This window comes from Mustela lutreola, chromosome 1, assembly GCF_030435805.1.
Source record: "Mustela lutreola isolate mMusLut2 chromosome 1, mMusLut2.pri, whole genome shotgun sequence".
Lineage (NCBI taxonomy): Eukaryota > Metazoa > Chordata > Mammalia > Carnivora > Mustelidae > Mustela > Mustela lutreola.
In genome coordinates, this window is record NC_081290.1 from 28,315,666 (window position 1) to 28,330,618 (window position 14,953).

At 40.9% G+C, this 14,953-nt stretch overlaps 1 protein-coding gene across 3 annotated transcripts in view; it reads left to right on the forward strand.

Annotated features, from left to right (window-relative positions):
* The window catches only part of CORIN (corin, serine peptidase), a 250,143-nt gene that overhangs the window by 198,540 nt on the left and 36,650 nt on the right, over positions 1 to 14,953 (forward strand). For all 3 annotated transcript variants that reach the window (XM_059162131.1, XM_059162141.1, XM_059162120.1), the window contains exons 14-16: positions 4,897 to 5,010; positions 7,195 to 7,305; positions 8,405 to 8,534. In XM_059162131.1, the coding sequence (XP_059018114.1) occupies positions 4,897 to 5,010; positions 7,195 to 7,305; positions 8,405 to 8,534 (355 nt within the window). The remainder of the gene's footprint in view (positions 1 to 4,896; positions 5,011 to 7,194; positions 7,306 to 8,404; positions 8,535 to 14,953) is intronic.

A 14,953-nucleotide genomic window follows, 5' to 3' on the forward strand; every position in this document is an offset into this window, starting at 1 on the left:
AATAAATTAAATCTTTTTTTTAAAAAAAAGAGATATGTGCCATACGGAGAAAGATAGACGACAGTACAAATACCCAAGTGTCATTAAGTGTCTCTCTGTTTATCTTCAAATGATTAAAAATCATTTCATCGTCTATCTTTTATCTCCCCTAGGGCTCCAATAAAATAAAATTTTAAATATAACCTCTTGGGATCGAAGCACTTTTAGGCTGTGCTCAAAGACTCTGACGCTGGTATTTGTGGGCTGATATTTGTACCACTTGGTTTTATTTTTTTTATTTATTTATTTTTTTTGTACCACTTGGTTTTAAAAGTTTTCCAAGAGACTTTTTTTTTTTCTATCCATTTGGACTCTTCAGTAGTATTTGTATAACTTCTCACAGTTACACAAATGGCTTACCTGGCATTCTTGGCAAAAATAGTCTCCATGCCTGCATTTCTCTTTGCTCGTGGGAGACCCTGACTCGGCTCTGCCTAGCAGGAACAGAGTGAGGCCATTGTGTCCCTATGATGTCAGATACCCCCAAATGTGCTTTTGGGATGAATCTTCAGGATTGCTCTCTAATCACTCCGTAGGGTTTAATTTTTCCATGCTAAGGGAGGGACATTCTTCTTCCTTTGGGGTATTTTGCTGCCCAGTCAATTACTTGGCTCTGTTATGTGGCGTCTTGGACAGCCTGAGATGAAGGGAGGGCTCTGTGTAGACCTAGCCTTGGATTTAAATCTCAGCTCAGCACGCAGAGACTGTGTGACGTTCGGCCGGTCACTTAATTTCTCCGGGCCTCCGTGTTCTCACCTGTAAAATGTAGAGAACACCCAGATTATCCTCCAAAGCTTGGAATGCTTCTAACAGGCTTTTTTCATTCCTCAGAAGGCAATGACTAAAAACCCATCTGCCAGGTGCTAGGATATCCAGGAGATGACTCCCCTTCAAAGGTCACCCAGGGGTCTCACTGGAGGGGAGGAGTCCTATCTTGCTTGGTCTTGTCTCTGGCGACCGAGGTCTTGTGTACAGCAGAGGAGAGCAGGCTGGTATGTCATGTCCAAAGCAGGAGCTGGGCAAAAGTCCCTGGTTCATGTCGTAAACAGGGGCCGTGGGGTGGTGTTTCCTCCTGGAGGTACTAGTGCCTGTCTGGGGGTGGATGTCCCCATCTCCAGGGTTAGTCCCTGAAGGAGGTCCCCAGCCCATAGTTAAGGCCCTTCCCACTGCCCCACCCTGCCTCCTCATAGGGTCCTAGGCCAGTGTGTGTTGAAGAGAATGTTACAGGGGTGTCACGCCTAAACAGGGGAGGGGTAAGGAGGGGCTGTGAGGAATTGGGAGCCCTCTGGTGGGTGCTGGTGTTGCTGTCCCTCGTGGTCAGGCCTGAGATGGGTGGGGAGGCAGGTCCTCTGTTTGGGCTGCTGCTGCGGGTGCTGCTGCTGGTCCTTGAGACTGGGGCCCCATCTCCCAAGGTGGTGTGACCCAGAGGGGCCTTCGCGCCTGGTGCCCTGAGCCTTACCACTGCAGTTCCTGTTGCCCACCCAAGACGACTAGATCCAGACTGTTCCAGCCCCAGCCGGTCCAGGAGCCAAGTTCATCTTGCCCCTTGCTCTTCTGACCCGTTCCTCCCTGGAGGTATTTTTTCTCTCATGAAGCTCAAATTAGCAGACCGAATGAGCAGACCTCCTCACCCTGCATGGGCCTCGGAGACTTTTCCAGGACAAGCAGCATCTGCCTTAGGAAAAGAGGGTGCCCCAGTTCATGTGGGACCTGCCCCTGGCTGGGAAGGCTGCTGCTTCACAGAGTTTTTGTGAAAATGAGGGATTGAGGAAGTGAAGAACGCGGCACAAAGCTTAGGGCACTTAGTGTGAAGGAACATCTGGTTTTCCAGGGACGGTGGGGGACTCTTGGAATGAGGGACAGTTAGGGCTCAGAACAGGCAAGCCCTGAGCAACTGGTCACCTTAGCAACATGCCGTGGGTGTTGTCATTATCTCTGTGGTGGGTTGGTTGTGATTCTGACATAACAATTACTCGGTTTCATAATTTGCAGCTGCGTTAAACATCCTACCCCCCCCCACCATACCTGTCTTTGACTTTTGGTGGAGTCATACTCTTTGTTTTATTTTTATTTGTTTTAAATAGATTTTCAAATATTTTACAGCTTAGTGCCTTTATTTTATTTTTTTTAAATTTTATTTATTTGACAGAGATCACAAGTAGGCAGAGAGGCAGGCAGGTGGGGTTGGGGGAAGCAGGCTCCCTGCTGAGCAGAGAGCCCATCTCGGGGCTCAATCCCAGGACCCCCGGGATCATGACCTGAGCCAAAGGCAGAGGCTTTAACCCACTGAGCCACCCAGGGGCCCCCATACTCTTTGTTTTAAAACATACATTTAAAACACAATTACACCAAGGATGTCACTTAAAGAGACAGCTGATGCTTCACAACATAATAATGCTGTGTTTCTTGGGACTAATGTCTTGACCTCTTCATCTCACTTCGTCTATGCTCACCATAATTCCACACACATTTTTTATTAGAAAAGAGACGATATAGAAGGGTAAGTTAATGCTTAGAGAGTACTCGTTTAATCTGTAGAGCAGCTCTCTGTAGCCAGCATTATTATTACTCTTTTAGAGATATGGAAACTGAGGTTCAGAGAAGTTAAGTAACTATCCAAGGTTACACAGCTGGTGAAATTGGAGCTAGGATTCCAATTCAGGTTTCTTTTTTTCTAAAGATTTTATTTATTTATTTGACAGACAGAGATCTCAAGTAGGCAGAGAGGCAGGCAGAGAGAGAGGAAGGGAAGCAGGCTTCCTGCTGAGCAGAGAGCCGGATGCGGGGCTAGATCCCAGGACCCTGGGATCATGACCTGAGCCGAAGGCAGAGGCTTCAACCCACTGAGCCACCCAGGCACCCCCCAGTTCAGGTTTCTGACTCTGATGCTGTCCTTCCCTTGCTTTCTAACCCTCATGTACGTGTTACATTCTTATTTTACAGAGGACTGCTGTTAAGCACTTGCACCCAGATCCAAGTGGATCTTCTCTATAAGGCTGTGATTTGGAACAATTTATTTATTTTCTCTAAATCTCAGTTTCCTCATTTATAAAATAATGATCATAGTACTGACATTGTGGTATTATTATAGGGATTAAAACTAATATTTATAATGTGGATATATAGTGGATAATGAATATTGTCTTGTTGTTATTGTTGTAGTTATTATTATTATTATTATACCGAGCTCTTACTTATGTCCCAGAAAATCTACTTTTGTGGTCCTTCATCAGCACATTCCAGAGGTTCAAGTTCTCCAGACTCTTAGGAAGGGTACCATGTGAATAATTAGAAAGGCTCATGCTGTTTTCGCTAAATCTTTCTACCAAGCAGTGTGGTTTGTGACAAGTCTATTATTGACAGAACACTCCAGATGATGTCTGTATCCGCTGCTAGCTGATATGCCAAATAAAATCCTCATGAGTTCCTGTAATAGACAGCTCTGGGCCTAAGACCGTTCCAGATGGACAGCTAGTGAAACACTCCCACTGTTTATTTCCTACTTTTTGAACACTTTCAATCTAATTTTAGCTCATAATAAAAATTTTTCTTCTAGTGACTTATTTTGATAACTTCCTAGTGAGAATTTTGGAAAACAGGTTTTTTTCATATAACGGATTCCAAGAAACATAGGTCAATCATCTACAAAATTTCTCTGAAATGTTTGTGGTAGGTCAAATGGAAAATAGCCTTATTTGATCACCGCTTTGCATTTCACTCACCTTAAACTACATGATCTTTTCCTGGAAAGGGGAGAGGCCTTTTGTTCCTCACATGAAATGAAGTTCCATTTAAAATACACATATGCTGGGCGCCTGGGTGGCTTAGTTGGTTAAGCTTCTGCCTTTGACTCAAGTCATGATCTCAGGGTCCTGGGATCAAGCTCCGCATCGGGCTCTCTGCTCAGCGGGGAGCCTGCTCTGTCCCCGCCCCGCTGCTCTGCCTAATTGTGATCCCTCTCTCTCTCTGTCAAATAAATACATAAAATCATAAAAAACAAAAACAAAACCACACACGTGTGTTGGAGGCCTGCCGTGCACTACCAGCTGTTGTAGCGTGGGGGAGGGGAGGGGAACCCAAAGATGCACCTTGCTGCCTGGTAAGGACTGTGGATCCCACTGGAGTGATGAGAGCTCGTTAGATTCTCGCATGTTTTAGCAGATATGTGAAATGCCTGCATTTGATTCAAATGGCCTTTCTTAAAGTTCATTGCAGGTTCTTGCTATTTCTTAGGCAAATTACAGTTCAAGCTTATAGTCCCAATCTTATGCAAATTACATTCATTTCTCATATTAATTGATGAAGTTGATCTCCTTAGATCTCTTAGAATATGTTACTGCAGTGACAGCTTTTGTACCTGGCTCTTAAATTAGTTTTGTAGGCATTTGGCATAGGAAACATCTCTTACCAAACACACAGATGGTCTTTCCATTGGTTGACTGAAATTACATTTTAAGGTAGTACGTATTTAAATCACTAGGTTTTGGCATATTTACTTAGAAGCATAACTTATCATTTTATAGATGAGTCTTATGTGCTGGCAAATTGACTCAGAATGCAAAAGGAACAGCCAAAAATGAGCGTTAATGTATAGTTCCTTTTTTCATTTTTTTTCCCATTTTCCATTTGTCACTTTTGATCTTCTCTTAGGAAAACTGTCCTGTTTATATGGCAGCATGGAGATTATTGAATATCTCTACTCTCAAAATTACATTTTTCATGGTATACAGAAGTCAAGACTTTTTAGGAAGAAAGAAATCATGCCTTTGTGCTATAATTTTTCTACCTTGCTTGACCAAATTCATCATTATTTTGATGTTTATGTCTGTTGGAAATAACCTTTTCTTCTGTCTTCAGGCTGTAGAGAGAGAGATATGTGGGAATGTCCATCCAATAAGCAATGTTTGAAGCATACAGTCATCTGTGATGGGTTCCCCGACTGTCCTGATGGCATGGATGAGAAGAACTGTTGTAAGTGGCTATTGCTTTGGTCAACACAACTTTGTTTATGTTAAACACTGATTAATGCTCATTTTGAGTATAAACTAGAAATTTGGAAATAAGTATCAGATCTTTTTGATAAGTATCAGATCTTTTGATTAAAACTCCACTTACAGAAACACATGCAAGGACATAATCAAGCTATATAAATTATATTCACTGTGATACTATTCCAGTGTTATTTATCACATGGAGGAATTAAAACACTCCAAATGTCCAAAAAGAGGGGACATAAAATACAACCATAAGATGAAATAATATGCAGATGTTAAAAATCAGTTTAAAAGAATAATTCCTCGGGACGCCTGGGTGGCTCAGTTGGTTAAGCAACTGCCTTCGGCTCAGGTCACAATCCCAGAACCCTGGGATCGAGTCCCGCCACATCGGGCTCCCAGCTCTATGAGGAGTCTGCTTCTCCCTCTGACCTTCTCCCCTGTCATTCTCTCTCTCACTCTCTATCAAATAAATAAATAAAATCTTAAAAAAAAAAAACTTTAAAAAGAATTAAAAAATAAAAATAAAAGAATAATTCCTCCTGGGTTCATTACATGTCATTAGTTGAATGAAACAAAATATAAAGTATTATGTGCACTATTGTCCCAAGTTTTTAAAGTACTCATGTCTGGAATATCACATAAGGATTCACTCAGATTGGCCAACTTTGAGAAAGTTTCCAGCTAGCATTAGGGGTCTTTGTATGGATTAGAAAATATACCATCTCTGCAATCTATTTGCATGGAGCACTGGGTGTGGTGCAAAAACAATGAATACTGTTACTCTGAAAAGAAATAAATAATTTAAAAAAAAGAAAAAAGGGAAAGAAAAGAAACTGGCTCCCACAGTTGTGGGGGCTGTCAAGTTGGAAGTCTGTAGGGTAGGCCAGTAGGCTGTATATTCAGGTAAGAGATGATGTTGCAATCTTGAGTCTGAGATCTGTAGGGCAAGTCAATGGGCTGGAGACTTGGACAGGATTTCACTGTTACAATCTTGAGACAAAATTCCTTCTTTGGACAATCTCAGTTTTTGCTTTATTCTGGAGGGTAACCTGTTTTATTTAAAGTCAATCAACTGTAATAAAAAATATACTAATCTTTTGTGCTGATAAAAAGAAAAAATATATATACCATCTAAATGGCCAGATGGAAAAAGAAGCACCCCTTTGGGAGAACCAATTAGAAAAAAGATGCTGTTTCCTTCAGGTTGTCCCTGTCCCAGGCTAGGATGCATGATCTGGGCAGCAGGGTTTGGGTGGGAACCGTCTTGGAAAGCACAACCCATGAAATGGTAGGCCAAAACTCTGATCTTGGGTCCCATGTTTACTGTTGGACTAATAACTTTACCCAGACAAAAATAATTCTAGTTAGAAAATGTCATGTCCCAGTGACACTAATCTGGGTCTTCTGGGGCTGTGGGGACCTGAACAAAATCAGCTTCCCTCAAAAAAGGAGAAAGAAAGGAAATGGATATTAGGTAGGCTGTTAAAGGTGTCACTGTGATTTGTTTCTTTTTCTTTTTCTTTCTTTCTTTTTTTTTTTTAAAGATTTATATATTAGAGAAATAGAGAGAACAATCAGGAAAGGGACAGGAAGAGAATCCCAAGCAGACTTCCTGTTGAGCGCGGAGCCAGACACGGGCTTGATCTCATGACCCCTAGATTGTGACCTGAGCCAAAAATCAAGAGTTGGATGCTTAACCAGCTGAGCCACCCAGGCGCTCCGACAGTAGAGATTTTTAAAGAATAAACATTATCCATGCGTGTGGACAGAGCTCGCTTCCATCCTGTGGTCACTTCATTCTGCTCAGCCCCAGGGCTTGGCTTATGCCACTTCAGACTTTGAACCCTCGTTTCTCAAGTCCTGGAACTTCTGCGGCTCTGGGTCCCACTTTTTCAGTCCTAGTGTTACAAGAAGTAGATGACTCAGTCACTTGGAGATGGTAGCCTTGTTTAAGGGCTTGCTATTGGTAGGGACTGGCACCCGTGGTATGAGTTTTTACCAATTCTGTTATTCTGTCTTGATACCTGTTTGGAGGCCCCAGGAGCGCAGCTTTCCTTCCTTCCACACTCCTGCGGACAGAAGATAACGTGCATGTTAGCGAGAATCACACCCGTTTCTGAAATGTTTCCGTCCTCTCGCTTCTTGTTCCCGGTGCCAGCGTTTTGCCAGGACGATGAACTCGAATGCGCAAACCATGAGTGTGTGTCCCGTGAGCGCTGGTGTGACGGGGCATCCGACTGCGTGGACAGTTCTGACGAGTGGGACTGTGGTGAGCTGCGTGTGTCCGCCATCGGCCACACACTCTAACACCCTTCAGCCATTTAAGCTTAATAAATCCTAAATGACTTCACAGAGTTTATTAACCAATTTCACCTGTTTTGTTGAACTATGATAAAAGCTGGTAGCAATGGTTCATATATGTTGTCTCCAACTCACAGAACATTTCTCCCTAAGTTATCTTGCTGTTTGAACTGTTTATGTGGCAGATGTTTTCACATCTGGGTTCAAATTGTTCTGACTGTATAACTACTAGAACAATTTTTAAACTCTTTGCTATCACCCAGCTTCAACGATGACTAATATTCTGTCATTCCTGTATCATCGACACCTCCTGAATAGGATATTAAAGTGGGTCTTCCATCTTCCTTGTAGTCTTGCTCCAGATCCAAATGAAATGAGTCTAGTTCCTCACAGGGACAGGACTTAAAGACATCTCCTACCCGTACCTCCCGTGTTACAATTTGTAACCTTGAGCTTGATTAGTTCTATTGTCCTGCACTCATCTCTCTCTCCCTTCACTGGGCTCTTCGTTCAGTCCTTTGCCTCATCTGGCCCCAGCACGATCATCATTTGTGGTCTGATGAATTGCACAGTGTTTCTCAAGTTACCTGTAGTGTGTTAAGTAGAGAGGAAGCCCTTTTATAAAATGGGAATTAGCACATATCCCAGATGAATCCTAACTTACCATCGATTTCATACCCTTGCCTTCTCACATGTTTTCTTGAATGGAAATGATATGAATGAAGGTACCACCAGCTCTTTATAATTATGCAAATCATTGGGTGAACTTCATGGGATCGGGCCCCACCTCTGGTTGTCTTCTAACTCCTAAAGGAAAGTTAAGGACTGTCCATCTCTTTCACTAGAGCTAGTGGCTCTTTGAGGGCAGAGTTTCTGATTCATTTTTTCAGTTTTCCACCACCTTTGCAGAGGGCAAGCACTCACCAAATGGTTCTTAATTAAAATAAATAAGAACAAATGTATGCAAGTGAAGCGAAAACATGTAGAGTTCGCATTTGGTTTCCTGAGAAGAAATGCTTTCTAATTACGGTTTTCCTTTTTTTTTTTTTCTTTTTTGTTCTCCTCAGTGACCCTCTCCAAAAACGTGAGCTCCTCTTCGTTCCTGATGGCTCACAGATCTGCCATAGACCACCACGTCTGCGCGGACGGCTGGCAGGAGATGTTAAGTCGGCTGGCCTGCAAGCAGATGGGTTTAGGGTAAGGTCAGTAGTTTGTAGCACTGATGAATTTCTCAGGGGACTTTGTGGAACGTGCAATAATATCTTCCATATGAATGCAGAGTGAGTGAGTGCTCTCAGATAGAGCCCTCCAAAGCATGGGAAATGAACCAGGTGAGAGGACCGCATTTAATTACAGGCACCTGCTCTGGAGAGATTGGGGTGAAAACCGGCTTTGGTAAAGCCTCCCACTACAAGTAAATGAAGTAATTGTATTTTAAGTACTTCTGAAAAGAATTTGTAAAAGCACGAAGATGGTCTCTTCCGAGGAACTTGGATGAGAAAATCTTGAGATTTTTCTCCCAAGAGCTTATTGAAAGTTTCTTTTTAAGCAACACACATTTTTTAATATGTTGAGAAATAGAACTTAAAGAAGATGGTATTTGAGTTTACCCTAAGTAATTCAGGAAGTATAAATCAGGAAATAGTTGACTATTTTTGCTCCTTAGCAGAATGAAAAGACACTTGCTCTGGCTTTGATACAAACAGACTGAGACCCATACTTTGAAAGTTGGATAACCTGCTATTTTGTGGGATTTTCTTTTTCAGTTCTATTGAGGATGGAAAGCAATAATTGAGGTCTTAGATGTATATGTGGGTGTGTATATTCATTCACATATTTTTTCTTTTCAACTACTGATGTGTGTGAGAGTTGGGGGAAAGGTGGAAATGATAGAAATAAAAGATAAAGGAATTTTATAAAATTCTAGAATAAACAAAATTGAGTAAATGTCATTTCCCAGGATTCCACTGAACAAACCTGAAACAATTTTACAATAATGAGTGATCCAGTTTTGGGATAGCAACTAGCAGCACATTTGTTTTCCCAGTTTGAAAAATGACCTAAATCCCAGTATCTTTGGCCCATTTTTCCCATGTAAAGTCCTACATCTTTGGAAAGTTGAGTAGCTGATGCTAATTTGTAAGTAAAGAGCTTTAAACTTGGCCAGAGTGGAAAAATGATATTTACCAAGATCCATTAAATTATACTTCATTTTCACAGCCTCCTTATGGTGTCTAAATGAGATGGATGTGATTATGATTACAGATAAATGAAAAGCCTTTTGAATGAGGTTGATTTAACTCTCACCAAGACACAGGTTCTTTCTTATTTTGAAAACTTGATTACTCATAATGATTGACAGTTCTACTGAGAGTTTTGAGGGAGAGTTGCAACCACAAAGATTTTGCCAGCAGAAAAATTCTTTTGACAAGCCACTCTGTTCTATTGCAGATAGAAGGGATCTTATTTTAAATGTTCTCCTTGATATTTCTTCTACTTTTTTGCATATTGGATTTACATTTTTTATTGTGATAAAGTACTCATAACAGAAAAACTCAGCATCTTAACCATTTTGAAGTGCAAATTCCATGGCATTTAGTATACTCACCAAGCTGTGCAACCATCTCCATCATCTGGCTTCTTTGACTTAGCATAATGTTTTTGTTGTAACTGTGGATGAGCACGTTGGTCCTGTTCATGGCCAAATAATATTCCATTGCATGGCTACACCACGTTTTAAAATCTGTTCATCCGATGTTGGACATTTTGGTGGTTTCCAGCTTTGGCTATTGTATGCGTATTGGATTTTTTTTTTTTAATTCTTACTCTATTTGTTCCATTTGTTGTTATTTCAATATTTAGACATTTAAAATCTAAAAGGACATTTCGATTTTTTTAAAGATAACTTTATTTTACTAAGACTAGGAAAGAGTAGGAAAATCTGAGAGAGCAGTGTAGCTGGAAAACCAGAACCACTGTTTGACTGAGTTAATGTGAAAGTAGTCTTCCAAGGAAATGAGTAGGAAGGGTAATCTTAGTATTTTTGTACTTTTTGATTGCCCTCAAGTTTACTCTTCAGTTTACTTGGGTGGGTCATGAATGGAGAGAAATCTGGAGAGCCAGGCTGGGGCAGGAACCAAGATAATGAGCAAGATCAGGCCATTAATTTCTGCAGTAGAAATCTGCTGTAACCACTGTCCCTGGAGATCAGCTGCTGTGCTGCAAATTCACAGATTTTGCCACTGATGCCTCAAACTCTAAGTAACCCTGTACTTTGAATCAGATTCAGTGTCCCTACCGAAGAGCCTGTCTGGCCATGACTTGTCATTGACCGACACTCCAGCTGCCAGAGGGAGGGTTGAAGGGAATAGCTTCTGGAGTGGGGTGCCTGCCTTTGTGCCTTCAAACATACTCCACATCAGAAACCTGAGTCTATTTATTTATTTTTTAAAGATTTTATTTATTTATTTGACAGACAGAGGTCACAAGTAGGCAGAGAGGCAGGCAGAGATAAAGGAGGAAGCAGGCTCCCTGCTGAGCAGAGAGCCCAATGTGGGGCTCGATCCCAGGACCCTGGGATCACGACCTGAGCTGAAGGCAGAGGCTTTAACCCACTGAGTCACCCAGGCGCCCCAGAAACTTGAAGTTTAAAACACAACCCCAACTAATTCTATTTAGTATCTCTTTCCTATGTTTTTTTTAAAGTATCTGCTGATGGGTCTTGACCTGGAGTAGGCATTGTATGAAGGAGGCAAAGGTGAATAACATCCTCCAAGACCTTATAATGTAGCGGGGATGATAGATGAGGAAACAACCTAGAATCTAAAGTTGGGAAAAACTCCCAGACTTTTTGTCATCCAAGAATGTTTCATGTAGGACATAGCACATGACTTACTGCTTAAAAGTACATAAGCATAATAATCAGCTCTAATATTATCTTGATAGTATAATATACATTTATTGGGTCATTCATTTATTAATTCAGTGAACATTCATAGAGAAAAGCATTGTAGTGTATTGTCCCAAACTAATATACTTTAAATCAAATGGGGGGAGGGTCCCTTTTGGAGCTAATTCATCAAAAATGCAGGTCTACACCAAATGACGTGTGTTGCAGGGCTTCTATTGAAATGCTTTCCTGATAAGGGCAGTCAAGGGAACACCTGCACTTGGAGTTGTTCAAACCCGAATTATGCCTTCCATGTCTAACGGCGCAAATGCTCGGCTCTCAACTAAGTGCTTGCCCAAATGAGAAGATTGAGGGTACTTTGCTGAATCTGAAATACTTTTTAACCCACATCTCCAGATATCTTGAGTTCACCCCAGCCTGGAATTATGATAGCTATTTGATTAGACAAGGATATAAATCAGCCCTAAGTTCTCCTGACAGTATATTGACTTTGCTACCTACACGTCCAGTATTAAAAACATATGGACGTTTATTTAATCAACAAAACAAATCAGAATTTAGACTGCCCTCTAATACTTGGCAAATGCTCAGTTGAGACATCTGGTATTTGAGGAAGTTGGTCTAAGAGAATGTGATTCTTTATGTCTCTTGGCTTCATGAGCTTTATCTCTATATAAAACCAGATCATCTGGAAATAGGCTATTCTATTTTGGCAAAAATTCCTTTATGGGGTCAGTTGCAACATGATTTTATTCCTTAATCTTTTAGAGTTAATCAATAGAAGCAACATCTTCCAAAGAATGTTTCTTTGTCTTGGGCAAAACCACAAAGATAGCCTCAATTATGTTACCTAGGAGTCCCTGATGTAAGGATTTATATTGGACTTTTTTTTCCCTAAAGTATACTCCCAGGAAAAAGCTTCTAACTTCAGATTCCATTTGTCATGTAGGGACAGTTTACTTATTGATGGACTTACATGAAGCTCAAAGACAGACTAATCCTCTGTACTCGTAAATCTAGCTCAGATTGCTGGTCCTATGCATGTAAACCATAGAAAAGAAGCTCAAAATCTTACGGTCTTTTTTTTTTAAATTGTGATGTAATTCACATGCCATAAAATTCACTCTTTAAAGTATACAATTCCATTGTTATATATTCACAATATTGTGCAGTCATCACCACTGTATAATTCCTAAACATTTTCAATTTGGAAAAGAAACCCCATGCCTCATCATAATCCCTCCCCATTTCTCCTCCCTAAACCCCTGACAAACACTCATCTACTTTCTGTTTCTACGAACTCGCCCATCATGCACACTTCATAAAAATATAATCATATACCCTTTTTGTCTGGTTTATTTCACTTAGCATAATGTTTTCAAGGTTCATCTGTGTTTTAGATTATTTGTTTATTTACTTATTTGACAGAGAGAGAGAGAGAGATCACAAGTAGGCAGAAAGAGGGGGGAAAGCAGGCGCCCCACCGAGCAGAGAGCCTGATGCGGGGCTCGATCCCAGGACCCTGAGATCATGGCCTGAGCTGAAGGCAGAGGCTTAACCCACTGAGCCACACAGGCATCCCCATGTTTTAGTATATATCATTGCTTCATTATTGTTTATGGCTGAATAATATTCCATTGTATAGGTATATCCACACTGATTATCCATTTTTCAATTGATGAATAGTTGAGTTGTTTCCATTTTTTGGCTTTTATGAAAATGTTGTTAAAAACATCCATGTACAAGTTTTTGTGTGAACTTGTCTTCAGTTTCTCTTGTGTATATACTGAAGGCAAGGGTAGGAGCAAGAATACTAGTTAGAAGGCCATCAAACTAGGTGAGATATTTTGGTGACTCAATCAGAATGGTAGCAGAGAACATAGTGATAAGTGGTTTGATCCTGAATATATTTTAGAAGTAGATCCAATAGGACTTCCTGGCAGATTGGATGTTAATTGGGAATTGAGAAGAAACAAGAAAGAGGCATCAAGAGTGAGTGAAAGGTTTTTTGATTAAGCAAGTGGGAAGATGGTATTGTCTAAACTGAGATGCGGAATACTGTAGATGAAGCAGGTGTGGGGAGAAAGATCAGTTCTGTTTTGGACATGTTAATTTGGGGATGTCTATTAGACATCGAAGTAGATATGCTTATAAGGCTTAAGTCCAGATTTTATTAGTGAGGTTGAGCTGGAGCTATATATTTGAAAGTCACCTGGATACAGATGATACAGACTTATGGGACTGGTGACATACCCAAGAGTTTATGTCTAAATCAAATTTAGACAGAGGATATAAGAAGACTAAGGGCTGGGGGCGCCTGGGTGGCTCAGTGGGTTAAAGCCTCTGCTTTCAGCTCAGGTCATGATCCCAGGGTCCTGGGATCGAGCCCCACATCAGGTTCTCTGCTCGGCGGGAAGCCTGCTTCCTCCTCCTCTCTCTCTCTGTCTACTTGTGATCTCTGTCAAATAAGTAAACAAAATCTTTTTAAAAAAAATTAAAAAAGAAGACTAAGGGCTGAGCCCTAACAAGTGGGAGAAGAGAAGTAGCAAAACCAAAGGAGATGAGAGAGGATAACCCACAGGGTAGGAGGATGTGATATCCTGGAAACCAAGGGATGAAAGTGTATCAAGGCAAGACAGTGGTCAATATGTATCAAAAATTGCTGAGAATTCAAGTAAAATGAGGACTGAAAACTGACTGTTGGTTTCAGCAATGTGCATGTCATTGACATTAACAGTTTAAGTAGAGTGAGTGGGGCAAAAGCGTAAGAGATAGTGAAAGGAAAGAAATAAAAGATAGTATAGAACTTTTTGAAGGGATTTTGTTGCAAAGAGATGTGAGCAGTGATTGGGGAAAGTGGGGTTCAAGATGTTTGGTAGCTCCATTTCCCTGGAAGCACTCAGTTTCCCATGGATAAAATATTAATAGAGACCTGCCATCATAGGAATATCATGTTCAGTTACTATTGAATGTTTTTGTTTCTCCAGATTCATTTGTTAATTCCTAATCTCAAGTGTGAGGGTATGAGGAGATAGGGCCTTTGGGAAGTGATTAGGTCATGAGTGTGGAGCTCTCATGAATGGAATTTGTGTTCTTATAAAAGAGATCCAGAGAGCTCCCTCACCCCTCCTACCATGTGATGACACAGCAAGAATGTGCACATCTATAAACGAAGAAGTGGCCTTTTACCAGACACCAAATCTGCCAGGACCTTGATCTTGGATTTCTCAACCTCCAGAACTGTGGGAAAAAAATTTCTGTTGGCTGTGAACTACCCAGCCTTCTCAGAAGCATGAACAGATTAAGGCAAAAGTAGATCTACTTTCCGTCAAAAGTCTTCTTTCATTCCACCTATTTATTTTTATTTTTATTTTATTTTATTTTTTTAATTAAATTTATTTATTTTCAGCATAACAGTATTCATTATTTTTTCACCACACCCAGTGCTCCATGCAATCCGTGCTCTCTCTAATACCCACCACCTGGTACCCCAACCTCCCACACCCCCCCGCCACTTCAAACCCTTCAGATTGTTTTTCAGAGTCCATAGTCTCTCATGATTCACCTCCCCTTCCAATTTACCCAAACTCCCTTCTCCTCTCTAACCCCTCATGTCCTCCATGCTATTTGTTATGCTCCACAAATAAGTGAAACCATATGATGATTGACTCTCTCTGCTTGACTTATTTCACTCAGCATAATCTCT